Source organism: Sorex fumeus, unplaced genomic scaffold, assembly GCF_029834395.1.
Source record: "Sorex fumeus unplaced genomic scaffold, SorFum_2.1 ptg000022l, whole genome shotgun sequence".
In the NCBI taxonomy this organism is placed as follows: Eukaryota; Metazoa; Chordata; class Mammalia; order Eulipotyphla; family Soricidae; genus Sorex; species Sorex fumeus.
The window spans coordinates 1,611,829-1,634,620 of record NW_026606079.1 but is presented as its reverse complement, the minus strand read 5'-3'; the positions used below and the strand labels follow the sequence as shown (position 1 = coordinate 1,634,620).

General features: G+C 56.8%; 1 protein-coding gene across 1 annotated transcript in view; it reads right to left on the bottom strand.

Annotated features, from left to right (window-relative positions):
- The window catches only part of DYNC1H1 (dynein cytoplasmic 1 heavy chain 1), a 54,218-nt gene that overhangs the window by 22,046 nt on the left and 9,380 nt on the right, over nucleotides 1–22,792 (bottom strand). The window contains exons 2-27 of the mRNA XM_056113695.1: nucleotides 20,543–20,630; nucleotides 15,801–15,974; nucleotides 15,322–15,577; nucleotides 14,879–15,065; nucleotides 13,962–14,233; nucleotides 13,642–13,869; nucleotides 10,806–11,882; nucleotides 9,951–10,130; nucleotides 9,064–9,213; nucleotides 7,225–7,371; nucleotides 6,715–6,855; nucleotides 6,318–6,494; nucleotides 6,095–6,205; nucleotides 5,897–6,016; nucleotides 4,848–5,087; nucleotides 3,484–3,639; nucleotides 3,276–3,389; nucleotides 3,070–3,180; nucleotides 2,786–2,995; nucleotides 2,548–2,694; nucleotides 2,299–2,465; nucleotides 2,041–2,214; nucleotides 1,445–1,610; nucleotides 1,180–1,368; nucleotides 901–1,095; nucleotides 193–475 (exon numbers count right to left, since the gene is read on the bottom strand). Coding sequence (XP_055969670.1) covers nucleotides 193–475; nucleotides 901–1,095; nucleotides 1,180–1,368; nucleotides 1,445–1,610; nucleotides 2,041–2,214; nucleotides 2,299–2,465; nucleotides 2,548–2,694; nucleotides 2,786–2,995; nucleotides 3,070–3,180; nucleotides 3,276–3,389; nucleotides 3,484–3,639; nucleotides 4,848–5,087; nucleotides 5,897–6,016; nucleotides 6,095–6,205; nucleotides 6,318–6,494; nucleotides 6,715–6,855; nucleotides 7,225–7,371; nucleotides 9,064–9,213; nucleotides 9,951–10,130; nucleotides 10,806–11,882; nucleotides 13,642–13,869; nucleotides 13,962–14,233; nucleotides 14,879–15,065; nucleotides 15,322–15,577; nucleotides 15,801–15,974; nucleotides 20,543–20,630 — 5,460 coding nt within the window. The remainder of the gene's footprint in view (nucleotides 1–192; nucleotides 476–900; nucleotides 1,096–1,179; nucleotides 1,369–1,444; nucleotides 1,611–2,040; nucleotides 2,215–2,298; nucleotides 2,466–2,547; nucleotides 2,695–2,785; nucleotides 2,996–3,069; nucleotides 3,181–3,275; nucleotides 3,390–3,483; nucleotides 3,640–4,847; nucleotides 5,088–5,896; nucleotides 6,017–6,094; nucleotides 6,206–6,317; nucleotides 6,495–6,714; nucleotides 6,856–7,224; nucleotides 7,372–9,063; nucleotides 9,214–9,950; nucleotides 10,131–10,805; nucleotides 11,883–13,641; nucleotides 13,870–13,961; nucleotides 14,234–14,878; nucleotides 15,066–15,321; nucleotides 15,578–15,800; nucleotides 15,975–20,542; nucleotides 20,631–22,792) is intronic.

Below are 22,792 nucleotides of genomic sequence, written 5' to 3'. Positions count from 1 at the left end.
CCAGCCGTGCTCAGGACTTACTCCTGGCTCTGCACTCGGGGATCACTCCCAGTGTGGCTGGGGGGATCCTGCGGGGTGAGGGATCAAACCCCACCTGGTATGGGCAAGGCAGTGCCCTAACCACTGCATGGCTCTGTGGTCCTCAGGACCCACTGGACACCCATTCTCCCCTCAGGGGGTGCAGTAACTCACCGAACGGGGACCCCCCGAGCCTGGCCTCCAAGGCCTGGGTCATGGTCAGATAGCAGCGGTCGGTGAGGGGCGTCTGGACCAGCTTGTCCTGCACACCCAGGTACTCAAAGCCATAGTTGAACTTGGCATTGGCCATCTGGATGGACAGCTGCTGGAGCACGTCTGTCTGCTTGGGGTCGAAGTAGAAGCGCATCTGGCTGAGCCACTCGAAGGACTTGGCGTTGTCAATCTTGCTTTTGATCAGGGACCGTGTGACATCCCTCTGGTGGACCAGCTCTGTGATCTAGAGAGGCGTGGAGCGTTCATCAGATGGTACCCTCAGCCCTCCCAGCTGCCTGCAGCGACCGGCTGAAGGCGGGAATCCGAGAACCATTCACAGAGCTCGGCAGGAGCTACTCAAAACTGCAAACGCACACACAGGTCACTGGCACACGGGGGAAGGAGAGAATCCGAAGCGGAAGCAAAGAGCCTGCAGCTGGGACGCGGGAGGTGCGAGGGAAGGGCCCAGACGAGCCTCCTGGGCACCTCTCGAGGTGGGTTGAGGAGAAAGAGCCAAAAACCCTAATCTGAGCTGACCTCTTCCTACTGAGAAGTCCTGTGCTCCCCCAATCCGCTCTCCTGCAGCAAACCTGCACCCCCCAAAAGCGTGCCCACCTGTCTCCTCCAGCCCCAAACACCCGGGCCAGCGGGGCAGAGTCGGGGACTAACCAGGTGCTCCAGCTTGCGCCTGCGCAGCGGGGGCTGCTCCATGAGCACGGAGTCGGCTAGCACGTTGAGAGTGACTTCCACGTTGCTCAAGACTGAGTGCAGGGGCGCTGCGTCCCCGCTGCCCCCCATGCTGCTCAGGGCTGTCTCCACGTTCTCTGACCAGGCGATCTGGGCTGACAGAACCACCAGTTGGGCCTAAAAAACACGAGATGAGATGAAGGTCACTGCACCCACAGCCATGGCCCGCCGGCACCCAGGCCCGCCCCTTCTGCACACTACCTGATACTTGTCGATCCAGGTGATGTAGGTGTTCGGGTCAATGGACGTCGCTTTGCCGAAAATCTCGACTTCGGTGACAGACTCGGCAAGAAGCTTGGCCAGTGTGACTCTCATCTCCTTCTCGACCAGCGTGAGCCACTCGTTGATCTTGGGGTGCTCAGTGATGGACACGGGGGTTTTGAACATCACCTGCGGTGGATGAGGGGGAGTCAGGGGTGGCACAGTGTGAGGCCAGGGCGGGCCAGGCAATGGAAGAACTGGCTACCTCCTCTCCCTCCCGCGACGAGATGCCCAGCACCACGGAGCTGTCCTCGTTCAGGATGATGCTCGACACGCCGGCAAACATTTTCTTGAAGTGCTTCTGCAACTTAGCCACGTTCTTGCTGTTTCCGATGATCTCGAGCAAATCTTCATCACCCACGAAATAGAACCTAAAATCAAAATTGCATCTGAGACGCTAGAATCCCATGGGTGTCTGCAGGCGAAGGTGAACCAAGGTCAAAGCGCAAACCAGGACAGGAGAGTGGAAGTGAGCACGACCTCTGTGTTTCTCCCTGTCCTTCTCTGACAAGACACCAAGGGGCACTCAGTGTATGGAGTCACACCCCCGGAATCCATCTGCCTAGCACGTGTTCAACACACCCACTAGCAAACCACTCAGAAAGGAAGCGACCACCTAGGGAAGAGGCTCAGCGACTCGGGAAATCAAACGAACGCTGTGAACACGAGTTTACATGAAACAGAAGAGATGATAGCCAGGGCTGAAACTGAGCCAGTGGGCACTGCTGCACGGCCAGGAATGGTGCAAGCCGGCATCTGCAGCGGCAGCACACGGGCCGAGGAGGGCCGGAGCCACCCTACCTGGGGAAGGATGACCGCTCTCTCTCTAGGTATTCTCCCAAAGCCTTCTGGATCTTTCCGAGCAGATCTGCCAACCTCTCCAGAGACCTCTGCACGCCCTGGATGCTCAGGACGTCCATCACGAGCGGAGACTTGGACACCTTCTTCATCAGGGCCAGGAACTCCATGCTGATGCTGCACGGGTGTGGGGGGCTCGGTCAGGCTCTGCGGAGGGGCGGCCCCGCACACCCGTCCGCCCCAGCCCGCCAGCGGCCGCACCTCTGGAACCGCTGGGTCTCCACGGGCAGGAGGTGCTTGATGTCGGCGCTGCCCGTGAAGATGCCTTCCAGGTAGACCCAGCGCCGCTGCACGTCGATCCACACGTCGAACAGGGCCATGATGCGGTTCAGTTTGTCCTCCCAGCTCAGGGCGTCCTCCTCGAAGACCTGGGGACGGGGAGAGTTGGCTGCTGGCGCCCACCCAGACCACCCGCACTTCCACCGGGGGGCGCAGCGGGCCGAGGGGTACCTTGTAGTAGGGGGACAGCTTCATGGCCGAGACGCTGTTGATGTGCTCCTTGACCTTGTTGAAGAGGTCGTCCCAGCCGCGGATCAGGCGGCACTTGTTCTGGTAGTTGACCAGGTCCAGCTCGTAGGTGTTCCACACTTCGCGGATCTGCAGGGACAGGCGCGCGGCGGCCCTCCGTGACCAGGTCGCAGCCCGGCCCCCGCCCCGCGTGCCCCCCAGGCGCGGTGGCCGCCGCTACCTGCTTCAGGAACTCCTCCAGCGCCATCTCCCCCTGTGCCACCAGCAGCACGTCCTTGACGATGGCTTCGTTCTTCTGCAGGTCCACGTCCCAGATCTGGCCCAGGGTGAGCTCGGACACCACCCAGTTCACGTGCAGCCGCTTCATCAGCTGCTTCCAGTGGCGGTCCTTGAGCGCCTCGGACTTGAGCTCGATCACCAGCATGTTGATCTGCGGGGGGCGCGGCGGTGAGCGGGGCGGCAGCGCCTCACCCGGCCCCCCGGCGGGCAGTGCCCGGTCCCCACCTTCAGGTAGCCCTTCAGGAGCCTCTGGACGAACTCGTAGGAGGCGTACTGCCGCAGCCGCGCCGGGAAGTTCTTCAGCTGGTTCAGCAGGCCGTCGAGGTTCTGTCGCAGCTGCCGGGCAAGCAGAGGTGCTCGTGAGGCGCATGTCCAGCGGACGCCCAGCTCCCGGCCCGGCTCCTCCCGGGCAAACCCCCCAGCAGCACTACCTTCCGAGGCTGCACGGACACCCACGGCTGCTCCTTCATCTGGTCGATCTGCTCCCACACCTTGGAAAGCTCCGACCACACGCCCTTGAGGTCCTGGAGTTCTTCCAAGGCCACCTGCGGCAGGGCCGAGCAGAGCAGGTCGGCGCGGGACGCGGGCTCCCCCAGACGCAGACGGCCCGGCCCCCAGCGGTCGTGCGACCCGGCCTACCTGGACACGCTCCTCGCTGCCGCCGAGCAGCCCCGAGTCCGTGAGCTCCAGCGCCTCCTTGGCCTTGGCGCACTTCTCGCGGTCGTCCTTGAGGCGGCCGAACTTCCCCTCGTAGATGGTGAGCGCCTGCAGGGCCTCCTCGGGCCGCAGGTTACCCTGCACGCGCGGAGCAGAGGTCACGGGTCTGCTGCGGGGTGGGGGGCCGTGCACGCACCAGCGGGGACTGCCTCCCCCACCCCTCCCCCACCCTCCTCCTGCTGGAGCCCATGCTGGGAGCAACAAGAACCCCTGGCCAGGGAGAGCCAGTGGCTGAGGGGCGGAGCCCTGGGGCAACTGCAGTGACAGGGTCATTAAAGCTCGAGGCTGGCCGGCGGGACACGAGCACTGGCCCAGAGCAGTGCCACTAGGCTGTACGCGCACGCCTGTGAGGGCCCCATGGTGCCGACAGGAGCAGAGCCCTCAAGACACACATCCTGATGCCAAGCTGAGTGCCCGACACAGCAGGCAGAGCCCAACCCGGTGGGTAATGAGGGCATCAGACCTCGCACCCCCAACCAGAGACCCAGGCTACGGGCACTCTGAACACCCCTTTCTTCTCTGCCTGTGTGCACCTGAGGGGCTGCGGGTAGAGCTCAGGGCTAGAGTATGCGCCATGACTCCCCTCATTTGCATCACAGAAAATCCCTAACACCCCATCACAGCCTCTTCCCCAAATAAACACACACCAGTGCTCAAGGCTTACTCCTAGCTCTCTGTGCTCAGGGATCATGCCTGGCAGGCTTAGGGGGCCGTATGGGGTGCCAGGGCTCCAACTTGGGTGGCCGTGTGCAAGACTAGAGTCTACCTGCTGTATGATCTCTCTGGATCCGCACAAACAACACTCTCAACCCACACCCCACGACTAATCCAGGTAAGCGACATGGAGAAGAACACGATGAGAGCTCCACCTGCCAATTTCACACGAAGCTGAAAACTGCATCCGAGCTGCACCCCGACCCGCCCTGCTGCGTCTCTGCTCGTGCTGGCCCGCCCGCTTTCCTCCTTCGGGTTCCTGCGCCAACCCCACAGCACCTCATGCCCCGGACGCCTCCCACTCGGGGCGGCTAGAGGGTGCAGCAGCAGCAGGACCACGGGCTCCCCGCGGGCTACAAGATGCGGACCGAGTCCGCTGAGAGCTGAGGACAGGCGTGAGAGCGACCAAGCTCCTGGGGCCACGGCCAGCTCTAGTGGCTCTGGGCAGACAGGGGTGCGGCTCGGCTCATGCTCTGAGGTGAGCCACCTGCTCTCCGTCACAGACATAGACATCCTTGTCACTGGAAGCCGGGTTTCCCGACAGTGTGGAGGGGCGCAGGCGAGGCACGCACCGTGACGGGCTTGGTTTTCTCCCAGTCGCCCAGCAGGTCGGTGGTGCGGCTCTCCACGGCCCGGTCCTCCTGCACGATCTTCATCTGCAGATTGGCCACCTGCTGCTGGATGGCCGAGTCCTTGCGCCGCATGATGTCGTTGAAGGCGCCCCACTCGCCCTCGATGTTGTCAATGTACAGCCACGAGGGCGGGAACTGGAACCGCTGCTTCTCCAGCAGGCGCTGGCCGTTGCGGTAGAGCTGACAGGGGAGAGAAACGCGGCCGTTCCCTTAAAGCAGGGCCGACGCGGGGAGGGGCTCCCCCCGGAGAGGAGCCCCTGGCTCAGCACGCTCACTGTCCTCAGAAACCCACACCCGGCGGGGCGGGCGGCAGCGAGAGGGGCTGGCCTGGTGGGACGGACACTGGCTGGTGCCCGCCCAGCACTGAGGAAGCGGCTGCTCAGGAGCCAGGGAACGATTCGAGTGAAAGTGCTCGGGGAATGCTAAACCGCAGGTCTCGGGCTGGCACGCCAGGGCCGGGCGCAGTTTCGTTTCACAGGTTTTTTGTTGTCATTCGTTTGGGGCCACGCTCAGTGCTCAGGGGCTACTCCTGGCTCTGCACTCAGACATCACTCCTGGCGGGGCGCGAACCCTGGCTGGCCCAGAGCAAGGTAAGCACCCTCCCCACTGCTTGGGCCCCGAGCGCAGTATTCCTAGAGTCCGCTCCCAGCTGCCACGGCCCCTGCCCCGCTGCACTGCCTGGGGCCACGAGGAGCGGTGGAACTTAACACTCAGCAAGCTTCAGGCACAGGCTCGACCTCAGACACATCTCCAGCCCCTTAGGCCCCTGTGAAATGCAGACCCCAAGGCACTAGTCTCTGTGCCTGAAGGCTGCGGGGTCCACGTCCCTCAGAAAGGAGCAGGAGGGGAGAGAGGCCAGGGCCAAGGCACAGCCTCACTATGGCTGACGCAGGAGGAGCCCCTTGGCATCGCTGGGGGTGGCCCAGTCCCCTCCACTCCTGGACCCCCTTGCTGACCCCCTGGAAGCCTCAGCCCCTCCCACAGCTCACCTCCACTTGCTTCTCAAACTGCTTGATCTTCCGCTTCAGAGACTGCACGTAGGTGATGAAGGTCACGGCGTCAGAGGTGCTCGCTGTGTCCACTGAGTGCTGCTCCAGCTCCTGGCGAGACTGTGGGGAGAGTGTCTGGGGTCAACCAGGAGTCCAGGGTCCGGAGCGGGCCAGGAACGGGGAGGAGCCAGCCCTCACCTTGGAGATCTGCGAGTGGAACTCCGTCATGTTGGACCCGAGCATCTGCCCGAACTTGCTGAGGACCTCCTTATGCCAAGAGTCGTACTTCAGGTTCACCTTGGACTGCACCTGCAGGTGGACGGGCAGAAAGCAAGAGATCGTCATCCATCCTCCGGGCTGCCAGACGCTGCCCGCGTCTTTCGGGGTGTCTACGCCGCTGGGTCCCAAGAGCAGCACGCACCTTGCCATAATCGATGACGACGGGGCCAAACTCCTTCTTGGTCTCTGCATTGTCAAAGGTCCCCCTGGCCTTCCTTATCTGAACCAAGAGGGCCTGCCACTTGTTGAGATCTTCCCCGAGCCGGTTGTAGATGTTCTCAGCCTGCATGTCCCATAAGCACTGATACTGGAGCCAGACCTGCAAGGCAAAGGCAGATACATCCGACCCTGGCCCTAGTAGAACACTACCACACCACCATCGCTACCTTCACCCCCCAAACCTCATGTTCTTACAGAATCTGTCATTTCAATTTCTCAAAACAGTCATCATAAAAACCACCAATCACTATCCTCTGAGATGACAGCTCGTCCCCTCTGACGTAAAGGTGCACTCCAGGGGCCCCACCCACAGGCCTCACCTTGACATACTGCTCGACCTCTGTCACAATGCCCATGACAGCAGAGTAAGACTCCTCCAGGGCCACGGGGCCATCGGGCATGCGCGTCAGGGCGTTCCGGTAGAACTTCTCCTCTTCAGTCAGTTCGTAATGGACACCAACCTAGCCAGACAGCCGGGGTGAAGGTGAACAGTGTGCACGGCACTCAGGGCACACGGGCCTGCTTTTTCCGAGCAGAGTGCGGGAAGGAGGCAAGCCCCGAGCATGGGAGCCCGCAAAGAGCAGAGCCCCGGGACCATTTCCCTGCAACCGGCTGGGCGCGCACGGCCCTCACGCCGGCTGGGGACCAGCGAGTGATCTGAGCTCTCCGCCAGCTACACAACTTACAGGCTCACGTTTCCATAGGACAAGGGGGGTATGGAGCAAGAATCAGGTGCCGAGACAAGCTCACGGACAGCATCTGGGAGCAAGGCCCTGAGCAGGGCGGGGACTGGACGGGTCGGAGCCTCGGGAGGGAGGGGCGAGGCTCACCTGGTAGCGCTGACTCTGGATCCTGGGCAGGGACAGCACCACCATCTTCCAGGCAAACATCTCCTGGTAGAGCTTGTAGCGGCACTCCTCGATGGGCGGGTTCAAGTAGATGACCTGGTTGGTGATCCGTAACTCGTGGACCACATTCTGCAACAGAAGAACGGGACGTCACTGGGGCTGAAACACCGTGCACGCTGCTCGCACACCCCTCAGCCCACCAGGGCACACGGGTTGGGGCAGCACCACCCGCCCTTGCTTCTGTGCGGAGAACCCAGCGCAGCCCCCACTCCGCTGCCCTGCATCTCAGGGCTTCGGTTTTATTTCAGGGTGTCGGAGGCCACTCATGGGGATGCTCAGCATCTGGGCCGTATGCCTGGCTCTGCACCTCAGTGTCTTAAATATGTGCTCTGGGGGGCTGTGGAATAGTACAGCACGGAGGGCGTTGGCCTTGCACGCGGCCAGGACCCCTTATGACCCCAGAGCACTGCTCAGTGTGGCCCAAAGACTGCTCTGGGGGAGATGAATGTGGCTCACCTCAGAGCACACGTCTGCAGGTGAGGACTTGGATCCAATCCCCAACATTCCCCCTGCCCCCCCCCCCCCCCCCCCCCCGCCCGTCTCTCTCTTCTCTCTCTCACACACACTCTGGAAATGTCTGTAAAGTTTAAAAGAAGTGTAAAGTCTGGATAGTGATTGGGAAAAAAAAAAAGAAAGAAAAGCCCACAGTTTTCCTAAATTAAAGATTTGGCCAGCACAGCTCTCTTTAAGACCTTTGTGTGGTGAATGCCATGTGCACAGCTTGGCGGGTTCCTCGCTGTAAGGGAACCTCTGTAAGCGCTGTCCACACCACAGGGCAACACGTACACGCAAGTGCAGAGAACAGAACTTCACAAACGTGCCATGCGGGGCTCCTGTTCACCTTCTGTTGCTGGTTTATGGGCCACAACCAACAGTGCTCAGGGTTCACTCCAGGTCAGGGGCACGCAGGGCGAGACTGTCCTGCTCGACTCTCCCAGCCCGGGCCCAGAGGGAGACTGTCGGGGCCTGAGCTGTGGAGCGCAGGCTGGCTATACCACCCCAGACGATTGCTCCCATGTAAGCGGCCAAGCAGACTGTTTTCAGTGTAGAATTTCTCCATTTAAAAAGGAACATGCCACCTGTGTTCAAAAGATTCTCATCGTCCAGGCGAGCTGCTTTCCAGCCCTGAAGGGGCTGGAGAGTGGCAGTACGGCAGGGAGGGCATCTGCCTCGCATGTAGCCGACCTGAGCCTGATCCCCGGCATCCCATTTGGTGCCCTGAGCACTGCCAGGAGTGATTCCTGAGTTCCGAGCCAGGAGTGACCCCTCCCCCCCCAAAGCATCAGCGGGTGTGACCCAAAAAGCCAAAAAACAAAACAAAAAACCCAACAAAAATACAAAAAAAAAAAAAACCCACAACAATGCTGCCCAGCTTCCTCCTGTCCACCTCACCCACACGCTGCCCACAGGCCAGCTGAGCCCACAGTCGGCCCTGGACCCCGCGACCGTCACATTCCCTTACCCTCCCAGCCGACACTGCCCTTCTCTCTCGACCTTGATGATAGCTCCGGGGTTGGCCCAGTGGCTTCCTCACAATGGCAGGGACCCCAGCATCACACCATCCCTGCGCTGGGGACATGCCCAGATCATCAAGGGCTTGGCCAACCTGGGCCCTCCGGGCCCAGACCCGTTGCCCCGCAATCCTGGGCTGACCCTGCCTGTCGGTCTGCGGCGCAGGCCTGGCCCCCGAGCGCTGCTCAGGAGTTCTGGGGGGCTCTGCTGAGTTGGGGGTGAAGCCCAGGCCTGTCCGGAAACACTCACTTTGATCTTGGGCTCTCCGCCAGGCTTGTGGCTGACTTGCGGGGCGTCTGTGTCCATGTCCACTTCTGCTTTGTCTTCAGCTTGTCCCAGAAGCACCTGGGTCCAAGCGCGTAGGCCTGCTTGTAGGCGAACACCAAGGATTCTCTCGATCTACAGAGGAAGTGTGAAGAGCGGGTGAGCGTAGAGTGTGGCACAATGAGGGCTCGGGGAGCTGCCTCCAGCCCTGGGGCCCCACCCGAGACCCGCCCCCTGACTGCTGTGAGGAGGAGACTGCCACTAAGACAGCCTTTGTCTAAGGAATCGATGAAACAGAAGCATTTTCAGCCGTGCTCCGTGGCTGGTCAGGTCTCTTCCTGTCCCAGAATGGGATGAGGAGGCCATTTCCTCTGCATGAACGGCAGCTGGTCCTCTGCCTGGTGCGACTCAAGCATGCTGGGACATGCCAGGGGCGGCTGAGGAAAACTCAGGGCTTTCGGGCAACTTGGGGGACAGGGGTCTGTGACCGGAGGGTGCTGCTGGGGTCAAAGGTCAGCACTAGCATCACCCGGAAGATGAGATACTGAGAGTAGTGTCCGGGAGGCGAGACCGGACTAGCACCAGTCATTTCTTTGGAAAGCTACTTCTCAGGTAACCCCAACCAATGTAGGAAGCAGGGCCACGCAGGCACACTGTGGGATGAAGGCAGGCACCACTGCTAGCCATGACCACAACTGCTAACACAACTAACTGCTTCCTAGAAGACCGAAATTCAAAAGTACCTGTGTGTGAGGGGGGAGGAGGGGAGGTGCCCCTGGCGCTTCAAACCAGGGTCATGGCCAAAGCCACATGCAGACAAGGGCCTAGGAAGAGAGGGGAGGGAGGGTCTGTCGGCGCCGCTCCAGGCTCACCTCCATGTCCAGCTTGTTGACCCAGATGGGCAGGTTGGAGTAGGAGTGCAGGTTCAGGTCGTCCACTGCCTTCTGGACTCGGTTCAGGATCTCCGAGAAAGTCTTGTGATCATACATGCACGTCTCCAGGGAGCGGACTTCCAGGTCTATCTTCTCTTCGATGATTAGCAGATCGTCCACCTGAGGGAGGGAGGGGCCTTTCCTGAGAACACACACTCACTGGCTGCCCCGGCAGGCCCTGCAGTGAAGTGAGTACTGCAGTGACCAGTCCCGGGAATGCGCAACTGGCTGGGAATTCACTTTTCTACCACAATGCAGGTACCAACTCCAGGAACATCACAGCCGAAAACCAACAATGCACCTGACAAAGAACTTCCCCGAACAGGCAGAGCCTCCTGGAGGTCTGGAGGTCAGCAGCCTGTTGCAGGCAGCACAACCGGTGAAAAACTCATGCCGTGTGTGTGCAGCAGAGCAAGGCCCGCCCGAACATTCCTGCAAGGCACCCGCTGAAGGGCGACAGTCCCCCTTCCGGATTCAGGAAGGCAGCAAGATGCATGGGACCACCAGCGCTGCCCCCAACCCTGCAGAGAGCTGGGGAACAGGGAGCTGGGGTCAAAGGTCAGCACTAGCATCACCTGGGAGACGAGATACTGAGAGTAGTGTCTGGGAGGCGAGACCGGACTAGCACCAGTCACGCCCACCCCCACCCCTGCCAGGGCACTGTACCCCTGCCCCGGAAAGACTCTTGTCAATAAGGGTGTGACATGCACGGTCCAGGGCCCCTGAGCTCTGGGGACACTGCACAGCCCCTCCCTTCTCGAGAAGGTGGACGTCGCCGCACACGCAGGCACGCACCTTCTCTTGGAAGTTGAAGACCATCTCGGCCAGGCGCTGCACGTACGGGTCCAGCTTGTAGGACTCCCACACCAGCGCGATGCCCTCCGCGATGAGCACCTGCACCTCCTTCTTCAGGCCGGCCACCAGCAGCGAGATGGTGCTGCGCTCCTCCACCTTCTCGCAGGTCCGCTCGTACGTGCGCACGCTCTCGATGAGCGAGATGGCGAACGGGTACAGCTGGTTGGCCTGGTGGGCCTTGTTCACGATGGCCAGGGGCACCCGGAAACCCAGCCACTTGAGGTTCCGGACCTCTTTGGACAGCGTGATGATCTCGGGCAGGAAGTTCACCTTGAGCTTCAGGACGTTTCCGGTCCGGCCGCGGACCCGCGTGCTCTCGATGGTGAAGATGCGGCCCGACACGCCGAGGTTCCGCTGCTGCACCTTCCGCGCCCAGTCGTCGAAGATCTCCTGCGTGTTGAGCTTCATGCGGAAGCTGTCCCCGTCCTGCTTCAGCTTCTGGCCCTCCACGTGGTTCTCCCAGCCCTTGCCCAGGACGTCCTCCACGCGCTTCATGTAGGCCGTCAGCTGCCGGTCGATCTGCTTCGCCCAGATGATGGAGCCCGACACGGGCGGCAGGTCCCGCACGTGGCTCATCTTGCACGCCTGGCTCTGCGGGTACTGGACCTTGAACTTGTCGTGCAGGGACTCGATGTCGTCCTTCACGCGCTGGATCAGCTGCGTCTGGTACTCGCGGATGGCCCCGCGGATGTGGGGCCTGACGAACAGCGCGTTGAACCTCGAGAAGATCCTGAACATCTCGTTGGCGTTCTTGGCAGTGCCGAGCTGGTCTCGGAGCCGCGCCGTGATGCGGGTCTCCACCCTGTCGATCCTCTCGTCGTACCTCTTCATGGCGGCCTCCCAGGCCTCCGTGCCTTCTTTGGAAACGTCCAGCCCATCCACTTCCTTGACGTTCTCGTACGCCAGGTTCACTTCCTCGATGGCATTTGCGTCTGCGGCATCAAAAAGCACCTCAGCGACCTTCATGTCCTGTGGTTCGGGCACCTCTCCTTGATTCTGCTGCGCCACGGCTGTGACCTGCAGGGGAGGGGAGGAGCGTGAGGCCCTGCTGGCCACCAGCAGGCCAGAAGAGGCCACACTCGGCTACAGGAGGTCCTGTTGGCCACCAGCAGGCCAGAACGGGCTACACTTGGCGCCAGGGGTCTGTGCCTGCTCTGTGGGGCTGGGTGGACCAGGGCCACCCCCGCTGGTGCTCAGGGCTTGCTCTCCCAGTACTCCAGTGACCAAAGCTATAACTCAACTAGCAAAGAGAAAGCAGGAGATACTGTGACTCTACTGGTAAGACCTAAAGAAAAAAGACATTTCACTACGTGAGAAGAGAGGTTCAAGCCTGAGCGAGCCCAGGGGACAAGAACATTGGCAACCCCTGCAGGGCCCTCAGCTCCCCACAGCACCGATGGGTGCAGCCCCCTGTAAAAAAAGACACCCCGGACCTGGATACCAGGTGCTTCCCTTTCTGATCCCTGTGCACGGGGGCTGCAAGGGTGTGTCTGTGCATGGACCCAGAATTCAGCAGCAAGTGGGGGGCGCTGGCGTGCACCAGGGCACACAGCCGCCCGGGCTCAGAAAGGCTTCATTTTCCATTCCAACCCCGCCCACACCCATATGTTCACAGAACCACTAAGCAAGGAGGGTCTTGACCGGACCCCCAGATCCTGTAACAATGAAAACAATTTGTGAATTTGAGGGGTATCATCATTCCTGTCACAGACTCCGCTAAAAATGAGCACTTACACATAAAACTCACATAATGGTCTTTAAAAATATAAACCAGGCAGGAGACGCTGGCTCTGTTCGTTCTGCTCAGTGGGTTGGCTCCTGAGAGATGGACCTTAGATTTCTGGGCTGAAAGGTTTTCTTTCTTGTTAAGTACCACCAGAAAGACCTCTTCCCCCTCCCCCAATAGTTATTTTAAAAACCACTGTCTAAGTCACACAGGCAGCTAACCGATAGAGTATAATTTAAAACTTGAAAGTAGGGACAAGAGAGATAGTACTGCCAGTGGGCAGGGCATTTGCCTTGCATGTGGCCAACCCGGGTTTGATCCCCAGCATCCCCTATGTCCCCTGAGCCCTCCAGGAATAAGTCCTGAGCACAGAGCATCACCAGCTGTGGCCCAAAACCAAAAAAGAAAAAAGAAGTTTTGCTCTCAAGAGGTGGAGCTCGGGAACAGGCATGAACGAATGAAGCGGGTTCCAGGTCTGTCCTGGAACCACAGGACCATACTGTCAAAAATTAGGTCCTAGAAATGAGTGGCAAAATGAGGAACAAAACGAGCTGAACATTCAGCAAGCAAAACCGAAACCAGACAGCTGGGAGAACTGGTACAACGCTGCAGAACTGGTCTGACTGCAGGCACAAAAGGGGTCCTCTAAACACCTCGGAGTGTGCCCCCCCACGTCCTCAGGACATCTGTAGAATCGCTGGGAGGGGCCTTCTGAGCACCATTTGGGGGTAAGTTACTCCCCACCCCCAGCACACAGGCAGCAGGTGACAGCGTCAGGAGAGATGGCACGACAGGTAAAGCATGTGCTTCGCATGTGCCAGCAGATCCCCAGCACCCTTGAGAGCAGAGCCAGGAGTAAGCCCCAGGGCACCTCCAGGTGTGGCCCCCCAATAAAGGGGGGGGGGGTGGTAGCAGGAAGAGGGTTCAAAGCGGGGGGCCCCTGGGCTCCATCCCAGCACATCCCCGAGCACTACAGGAGTGGCTCCCCTCCTAAGAAGGGGACAGAGAGTCCTGGACACGCAGATCAGAGGCGTCCCCCCGGGCGCCCACCTGCGGCCTGAGCACGCGGACAATCACGGCTCTCAGCTGCTCGTGCTGCCGCCGGAACTTTCTCATCTGGTCCAGGCGCGCCTGGAGCTTCCGGTGCGCGGGGTTGATCCGCCAGACCATCTTCAGGTTTTCCTCCCTCTTCCTCTTGACAATGTCTCTCAGCAACACCTGCAGCTTCTCGTACTCATCATCCCACGTCTGAAAGACTTCAAAGCACGCCACCATGACCTAGGATATAATTTACGAAAGGAAGCGGATTATTAAAGGCCGTTTCCACCTCTAGGCCCTGAGGTAGGTTTTCTGGTGTATTAGGAACTTACTTTTTCAAATTCTTCATAAGCAACGTGCATCAATTTTCTAGTGCCCAAGACTTTGAGTAACTGGGAGCTCAAGTCTCTTGAAATAGCCTCCACCAAACGAAGGGCCCTCTGAATGGGGTATTTTGTGTTCCGGATCTTTCTCAGATGGGTGAAAATGGCCACGAGAGCCTGCCTTATCTTGTCCAGCTCAGTTGCAGACAGCAGATCATTGAGTGGGAAATCTTTCATCAGAGGATTGTAGTCGTTCACAGTTTCCAGAGCCTGCTTCAGACCTGGATGAACAAAGGTGATTCTCGGATCAAGAAATACAACTGAAAGAATGTGCTTCTTCCTTTTTTTTATTTGTTTCTGGGTCACACTTGGTGGTGCTCAGGGTTTAGTCCTGGCTCTGTGCTCAGGGATCATTTGTGGTAGACTCAGCGATCATATGGGATGCCGGGAACTGAACCCAGGCTTGCTGCGTGCAAAATAAATGCCCTGCCTGCTGTATACTTTCGCTCCAGGCCCTATCTTGAGCACTTTTCAGAACAGCAAGGCAGGCAGAGAACAGGGACAGAGGTGGGTGAAGAAGGGAAGAAAGTACTGGCCAGCTCTCCACCCACACCCCTGCAGGCAAATGACTTCTGCTGAAGTCAAGCTTCTCCTGCCTGGCTTCTCCCCCACAGGTTCGACAGCAGGAACACATCCTGCTTAAGGAACTGTGTGCTCGAGGGGCTCGACGGAACCCCCAGGGCCCTGCCAGCTGAGACACAGTCCCTAGAGTCCTGAAGGTAATGGGAGCTACACAGGAGAACCCTTTCATCATGCAAACAGAGGGAGAGCCGAGAGGCAGCAGGAAGACCGTGCATCTTCTCTTTTCCAACTCTACTGGAAAGACTGCCCCAACACCACACCAGTAACCATCACCCGAGTCTCACCTGTGTCAGTGTCGAAGCTCACAGTGGCGTGGAAACGCTTGCCGTGTTTCAAGATATCCAGAGTGAGGAGGACTTCTGGGCTTTCTCGTTTCTCCTGAATTCGGTACAACGCACGTTCCAAATTGAGCCAGAAACTAATTTCCTGTAAGGCAGTTCCTGATGCCGGGTCTCGATCAAGTTTGGTGACCTTTAAAGACACAACATTCAAAAATATTCACTACTGAGACAAGGTAGAAAGCGGGTAACTAAAGCCGCATACTACAACTTAAGTTTTATACTTCAAGCAGATCTCTTTCCCTGTGAGTTATAGGAAGAGGCGTGAGTGGAGGTGCAAGCCCTGGCTTCACAGTGCCCCTGCCCCTGCCTCTCCCGGGCCTCTGTGGTCCCGCACTCTGCTCCCGTCAGCTCCCAGTCCAAGGGCGACACTGTGGTGCTGCACTGACCTTCTGAATTTCTCGGATCCAGCGGTTGACTCCAGACTGTAACTGATTGAGAAAAGTGGGGTCTTCAACCTTATCGCCAAAGTCTGTGACCTTCGGCTTCTCTCCTCGCTCGTAACACTGCTTGGCGACGTTGGTGATGATGGGATGGATCGGCAGGCTGATCTCGGGGATCTCGATGTTCTGCTGCAAGTGAAGGAGCCCCATCTCCAGCTCTGCAATCTTCTTCTCCACCGAAGGGGCCATTTTGTCACCATCCCTGAAAAGACAGGCAACGTCTCAATCTGGAGCGGCCTTCTGGCCTCCGGAACGATTCCATCATTTCGGAGGTGGCAGAGATTCATGATTTATTTCACCAACGCGATGCCTTGAGATCCCCTTGGTTCCCAGGCTCTAGCCCCGACGCCTCAGTTCTGATCACCTTCCACAGTAGCTCGTGAACGCCAAGTGGAGCGCAGTACCCACAGCTCCAGCATCCTCACCTGTCTGCCTTGCCAGATTCTCGGATATAGGACTTGAAGAAAGGAGCCACCGCATTGCTGATGAAGGAGTGCAAGGTTTCGTAGGGGGAGTCTTCGCTGAGGGTGAGGACGCGGAGCTGAGAAGACACGGGCTTGTCCGCATCGATCACCGGAGTACGTTTAATGAATGCCAAGCTGAAAGAAAGCAAAAAGGAAGTTACAGCGAATCAGTCTTAACAACTGATACACCTGGGGTGCGGATGGTTCAGCAACACAGCCCGTGCACATGTGAGGCCCTGGGTTTCCCCCACGCCCCCAAATGCAAACTTGTGGCCCGTGTGCTGCCTGTGCCCAGGTGCCACCCACATCTCCCTTCGTGAGATGGATGCTCTCATAACGGTGGGATGTGTACGGGGGCTCGCTCTCCAATCTGGAGAAGTCCGGTCTCTTGTGAGTCTGTTACTCTCCAACCCCTCCCCCGCCCACACACACACACACACACACACACACACACTTCAAAATTTCCAAAGAAACCCTGTTACACTTAAAAAAAAAAAAAAGAAAAAAAAAGGCAGGGTTGGAGAGACAGTACAATGGGCAGGGCGCCTGCTTTGCACAACGCTAACCTGGGTTTGAGATTCCCACAACCCCACTTGGTCCCCAAAGCACCTCTAGGCTTATTCTCTTGCACAGAGCCAGGAGTAAACTTGAGCAGTCAGGTATGCACCTCACCACCACAAAAAAAAAAAAAATAATAATATATATATATATATAAATATATATAAAAAGTAAGATTGCTGCTTTATGTCGCGTACATGTCAAAAATGTGCTTAAGGGGCTGGAGAAAGAGCCCGGCAGACAGGAGGCTTGCCTTGCATGCAGCTGACCTTCGTTTGATCCCCAGCACCCTCTAGTACCCCCAGAACCACCAGGAATAACTCCTAAGTGCAGAGCCAGGAGCAGACCAAATAATGAAATAAATTTAAAAAATTTTTTTAAAAAGTGAGTAAATGCAGCTTCCTAAAAATACTGCTTATCTACTTTTACTCACATGAGAATGACCTGATCAAGGCTATCGTTAGAGCATACAGGCCACGAAGCCAGGACGGTTAACTGGTTTCCCATATGGACTGAGATCATAGTCGAGGATTCACTAAGACTGACCTAACACTGTCAGAGAAAAGCCGCGAGGTGCTTAAATCTGACCTGTACCAACTGTACATCCCCAACGGCTTGGAGTGGCAAAAGCCCAGCACAGACCAAGTGACACGCAGGCAATGCAGGGCGTCCACGTGGGGCCTAGAGCACCTCTCGCAGCTTCACATCCCACCGTGAGCGAAACCCTCCACTCAAGACACCGCTTCGGGCACTTTCTGTTCGTCCACTTAAGGAACATTCCTCGGACAGGGCACTGGCTGACCTGGGTTCGGTCCCCATCACCACATATGGTCCTCGGAGCCCTGCCAGGAGCGATTTCTGAGCACCGTTGGGTGTTGCAAAGCAAACGGAACACAGGTCCATTTCCAGGGGCACCGAGTGGCCGCTCCCTGGAGGCGGCCAGGTCAGCCAGAAGCTCTGCTGGAGACGGGCGCTCTGGCTTGGCTCCCTAACGTCTGCTCATCTGCTGAAATCCCAAAGAAACCTCAACCCCCGACTCCAGGACTCCAGCGTTACCTCTCCAAGGGCCTTCCTCAGTCAGGGGCTGGCCAACGCCCCCCGAGAGTCTGCCCAGGTACCACCGCCAGCGGCACAGTTCCTGGGAGCAAACTCGCTGCCATAACTAACGTATCACAGTGCTCACAGGTAGTTCAGGTAGTTCCATGAACTCCTTCAAGAAAATTTGTTATTTCCCTCTTCTGGTTCCCAGGCCAGTAAACTGTATACAGGATCTCATGATATTCTATAAAATCAGCGTGGGGGGCAGGCTCAGAGGGCTAGAGCCCATGTTCTGCATGTGGAAACCCTAGATTTAGTCCCCCATATTGCACGGTCCTGAGGACCAAGCAAAAGCAGCGCCCCAACTCGGCACACAGGAGGCTGGGCGTGATCACCGGCACTGCAGGGCCCCTCATGCACCATGAGGGGGGCCCCAAGCACTGAGCAAGGAGCAGCTCTCAAGCCAGGCAGCAAGTCGTCCCTCAATGAAGTTCCTGGACGTGAGACTGGGGGAGCAAGGTGACATTAGTCTGCCTGTGATGTACTGATGGAGAAACACCAGACAAAACCAATTGAGGGCATTTCATAAAAGCACTCCTCTATGCACCAGATTACAGGAGCAGAGACTGGGGACTGGAGGGACAGCACGGCGGGGAGGGCACTTGCCTTGCACGTGGCCCAGCTGGGTTCTATTCGGGAATCCCATATGGTCCCCCAAGCCTGCCAGGATTGACCCCTGAGCATTGCCAGGTGTGCCCCCGCCCAAATACATTAAAACCAAAGGCAGATGAGGTCTAACTGCAGGCGAGGTCACTGCGGTCTCCTGCCGGATTGTGAAGCACCTGAGCCCCTGCACTACAGGGCAGAACTCAGCAAAGCAGCCGTGGGATCAGACAGAAATGGCTTTTCTTAGAAATTCCAAGAAGTTAGGGGTAAAGGAGTGTGCTGTCCAGTGGATTCTCAAATGGCCCAGGAACACTAAGACACCACAGCTGTAGCACCACAGCACTGTCCTCCTGCTCTTCATCAATATGCTCGAGCGGGCACCAGTAACGTCTCCATTGCGAGACTTGTTACTGTTTTTGACATATGCCACGGGGAGCTCACCAGGCTCTGCCGTGTGGGCGGGATACTCTTGGTAGCTTGCCGGACTCTCCGAGAGTGATGGAGGAATCAAACCTGGGTCGGCACGTGCAAGGCAAATGCCCTATTCGCTGTTCCAGCCCTACCATAGCTATAGCAAACCCAAACTGCCATCTGGGAGGGCTTTGGGCCACTGGCGCAACTTTCACAGACGCTACAAATGACTCCAGAGGCCAACAGAGGGCTGGGGAGCAGCACGAAGAACTGGGCACGACCAGTGGAGGGACGGGTGTCGGAACTCTGTACGACCGAAACCTAATCAGAAAAGCTTTGGAAGGGTCTCACCATGATTCACTTAAAAGAACAAACAAAAAACTGTAACCATTAGGGGAAAAAGCAACAACAACAACAAAAAAACCACCAGAACTCAGGTAGGTGCTTTGCAGATGGTACCGGGATGGAGCCTGCAGCTATCAGATCCGATTCCTGGAACCACGTGACCCCTTGAGCACTGAGCCAGGAACAGCTCCGAGACTGACCACCAGGTGGGGCCCTCTGACAAAACAATTAAGCCCAGGCAGGACCAATGAAAACATTTATTTATTTAGTTAGTTATTTGAGTTTGGACATATCTGGCGGCCTGCAAGTGGACACAAACCTCTAGGAGTTGAAAAGTCTGCTAACGTAAATTGAAAAACCATAACCTGGGCTGGAGCAATAGTACAGCGGGTAGGGTATGTGCCTTGCACAAGGCCAACCTGGGTTTGATCCCCGGCATCCCATATGCCGCCCCACCCACCCAGCACCAATAGGAGTAATTCCTGAGTGCAGTCAGGAATAATCCCTGAGCATCACTGGGCCTGAGCATCACTGGGTGTGGTGTCCCCACCAAAAAAAAAGAACATAACCCGAGGGGCAGAGAGATGGTATGCTTGGTAACCTCACACGCAGTCACGCCAGGCTCCATCTCCAGAGCACATACAGTTCCTGGAGTAGAGCCAGGAGTAAGCCTGAGCACATCTAGTTATGACCCCAAAACAAATAAGCCCCCAAACTATCATCTGAACTAGCTGTTTTTAGAGATTTACTCACCCATCCCCATCCATTTGGGGGTTATACCTAGTAGTGCTCAAGGCTTATTCCTGGCAGTGCTTCGGGGACTATATATAAGGTCACAGATTAAATACGGAGTTGGCCACATAAAAAGCAAGAATTTTAACCCCGTGCTATCTCTCTGGTCCCAGAATTCATATTTAAATAAAAAAGAAAAAAAATCAGTGAGAAAGCTAGTACAGGAGTACTAGCACACGGCAAACTCCAGTTGGAGCCCATGTTACTCCCTCAGACCACCAGAGTGAGCCCTGAGCAGTGAGAAGACTGTCGTAGCACGGATGTCCTCAGCTCAAACACTGGAAACCAACACCGGCCAGGGCCAGGCAGTGCCTGAGAAACAGATGAATCTGCATTATCTGAACCAACAGAAACTCGGGCCACTACCGAGCAATGCCCTCTACTTACAGACATGCTGAGTAGAACTCAAAATAGGTCCAATGATATGGCAATTAAAATGACAATATTTTAGAACTGATACTAACGTGAAAATCCTTTTGGGGGGTGGAGCGACAGTACAACAGGGCAACCTGGGTTTGATCACCAGCATCCCATATGGTCTCCCAAGCCTAACTAGGGTGATTCCTGAGCACAGTCAAGAGTAAGCCCTGAGCACAGTCAAGTATGGCTCCAAAGACCTTTCCCTAGGGACTCCCTTCAAAACAGCAAAATCCTTCTAATTTAAAAGCACAAATTGAAAAACTAGATACTGAATTTAAAGGGCAGAAATCTTCTGAGTATTTTCTTAATGTCACAGGCCATGTTAATTGTAGGGGACGGGATGCAACGGGCAGAGGACAGACTTCTGGAGCAGGAGCCCTGGGTTCCTTGGGCCCCACGACAACCAACTAGAGGCACGTGCACGATTCTCACAGGCCTGGAACCTGGGATGGCGACACGCTCGCACTCCTCACCTGTTGGACTTAATTCCGTAGTGGATGTCTATGTTGATGTTGTAGGAAATGAACTCTTTCTCCTCTTCTCCTTCATCACCAACATCCTCTGCAAATCGTAACAAACATTCATTAGATTCCTGTAACAGATCCAAATTCTTTCTAGCAAAGCTGAGAGGACGATCAGCCCCGACCTCCCCCACCTTCCTGCTCCAGCTGTGGAACGCGAACCCTCCCGTCTCTGGACCCAGTTTCCCACCACCCCCATTCCTCACCCTGTCGCAGGCACTGCTTGTGTGCGACTCACTTCCCCGCACCTGCCCTCCTGCTCGGAGTCAGGCCACACTGGCAAGTCTGGGCCACTGTGAGGACGAGCGAGCAGCTGTCCAGGGTAGAGCCGAAGAGTGTCAAGCCCCCATCCGGTCTCAGCCGTTTGCCGGACAGTGTGGGCACACCTTTCCCTAGGGACCCCTGGCCATCAACACTGTAGCAACTCTGCCCGGGCTGGGTGTCTGCTGCTGTTTTCAATCAGGAATGGGAGTAACTGCCCCCCGAGGTGAGGCAGGCCAGGGTCCACCAGAGAACTCAGAACCGATCCACGACCGCCCCTGTCAGGGCCCCAGCCTCCGGGAGAAACTGCATGAAGGAGTCAGCCACTTCCATGATGGTGCTGGGCAAACTGGACAGCCACAGCCAATGGGAAGAAACGGGGTCTCGATCTCACACCAGGCACAAAAGCTCAGTCAAAATGAACATAGGGGCAGAGAGATAGAGCAGGTAAGGCGACCCAGTCTCAAACTCCAGCACCCCACATGGCCCCTAAGCACCAGGAGTGCTCCCCGCCAAAAAACACAGAGTTAGAGAACATGAGGTTAAAATCTGTAAGATACATTCAGAAAAAACCGGCAGAATTCTCCAGGATACGGATTCCTGAGGTATTTTTTAGTGATTTGATTCCAAGGGCAAAACTGACACGAAAAATGTAAACAAATGGAACCACAGCCAATATAAAAGTTTTTACATAACACAAACTCAGGTTAGGGGCCAGAGCAATAGTACAGCAGGTAGAACTGTTCCTTAGCATGCAGCTGACTTGGGTTCAATCCCCAGCACCACCAACCAAGAGTGATCGCGAAGTGCAGGAGTAAGCCCTGGGAACTGCTGGGTGTGACCCACAAACCGAAAAAAAAGGAGAGGAGATAACCCTTCCCAAACAGGACAGAGTAGGCGAATGGGAGTGTTTGGGCTTGAGGCCGAAGATGGGAGGGTGCTTGCCTGGCATGCAGCCAAGGCTCCATCCTTAGCACCCCCTGACCCCCGCCAAGAGGAATTCCTAAGCGCAGAGCCAGGAGTAAGATCCTTGGTACTGCCATGTGCAACCCCCAAATCAAAAGTAAATTTTTTAGGAGGGTGACACCCAACAACGTTCAGGGTACCATATGAATGCCCCGGGTAGAACTAGGTCAACTGTGTACAAGGCCAGGGCCCTACCCACTGTACTATCACCCCAGCACTGCACAAATAAATTTAAAAAACTTGAAAATCTTTTGCAAAAAGACCAGAAATATTTGGTGTTAAAGGGAATGTGGAAAAGATTCCTCTTTCACTGGCAGGCCAACGGTGTCTGGCTCAGCTCCTACGGAAAATAGTACAAAGATTTTACAAAGTAAGAACAGAGCTTCTGGAGGGGCGGGGGGAAGAAGAACAGAGCTTCCACATAACCCTGTGATCCCCACTTACTGGCTTCAAGCCCCAAAAGTTTAAAAAGTGATACAGGAAGTCATATGGACATCGACGTGTACTGCAACACTGTACAGCAGCCAGGATATGGAAACAGCCCAAATACCCAATGACAAATGAACGGGCAAAGACGCTGGTCTACGTACACAACAGAACACGACTATTGTGTATTCTTATAGCTGGGAGATGAAATACTGAGGCCAGAGATTACACAGGGGAAAAGTGCTTGCCTCGCACACAGGTCACCCTGGTTCAACTCTTGGTCCCTGAGCAAAGCTGGAATCAGCCCGGAGCAAGCCCAGGTACGGGCCAAACTCCCATCAGCAACCGAAGAGGAAATCTTCTGGTTTGCTGCAAGGGAGATGGCGCTGGAGAACATTCAAGCAGAGTTAAGTCAGAGGAGACACCAGGCCACGATCCTCAACTGTGGTGTGAAGAGAAACAGCAAGGGAAGAGGCAGCATCAAGCTCTAGCAGGCCCTAGGCCCGCGGTCACAAAACTGATGCCAGCTTGACTCCACACAGGCGGGGA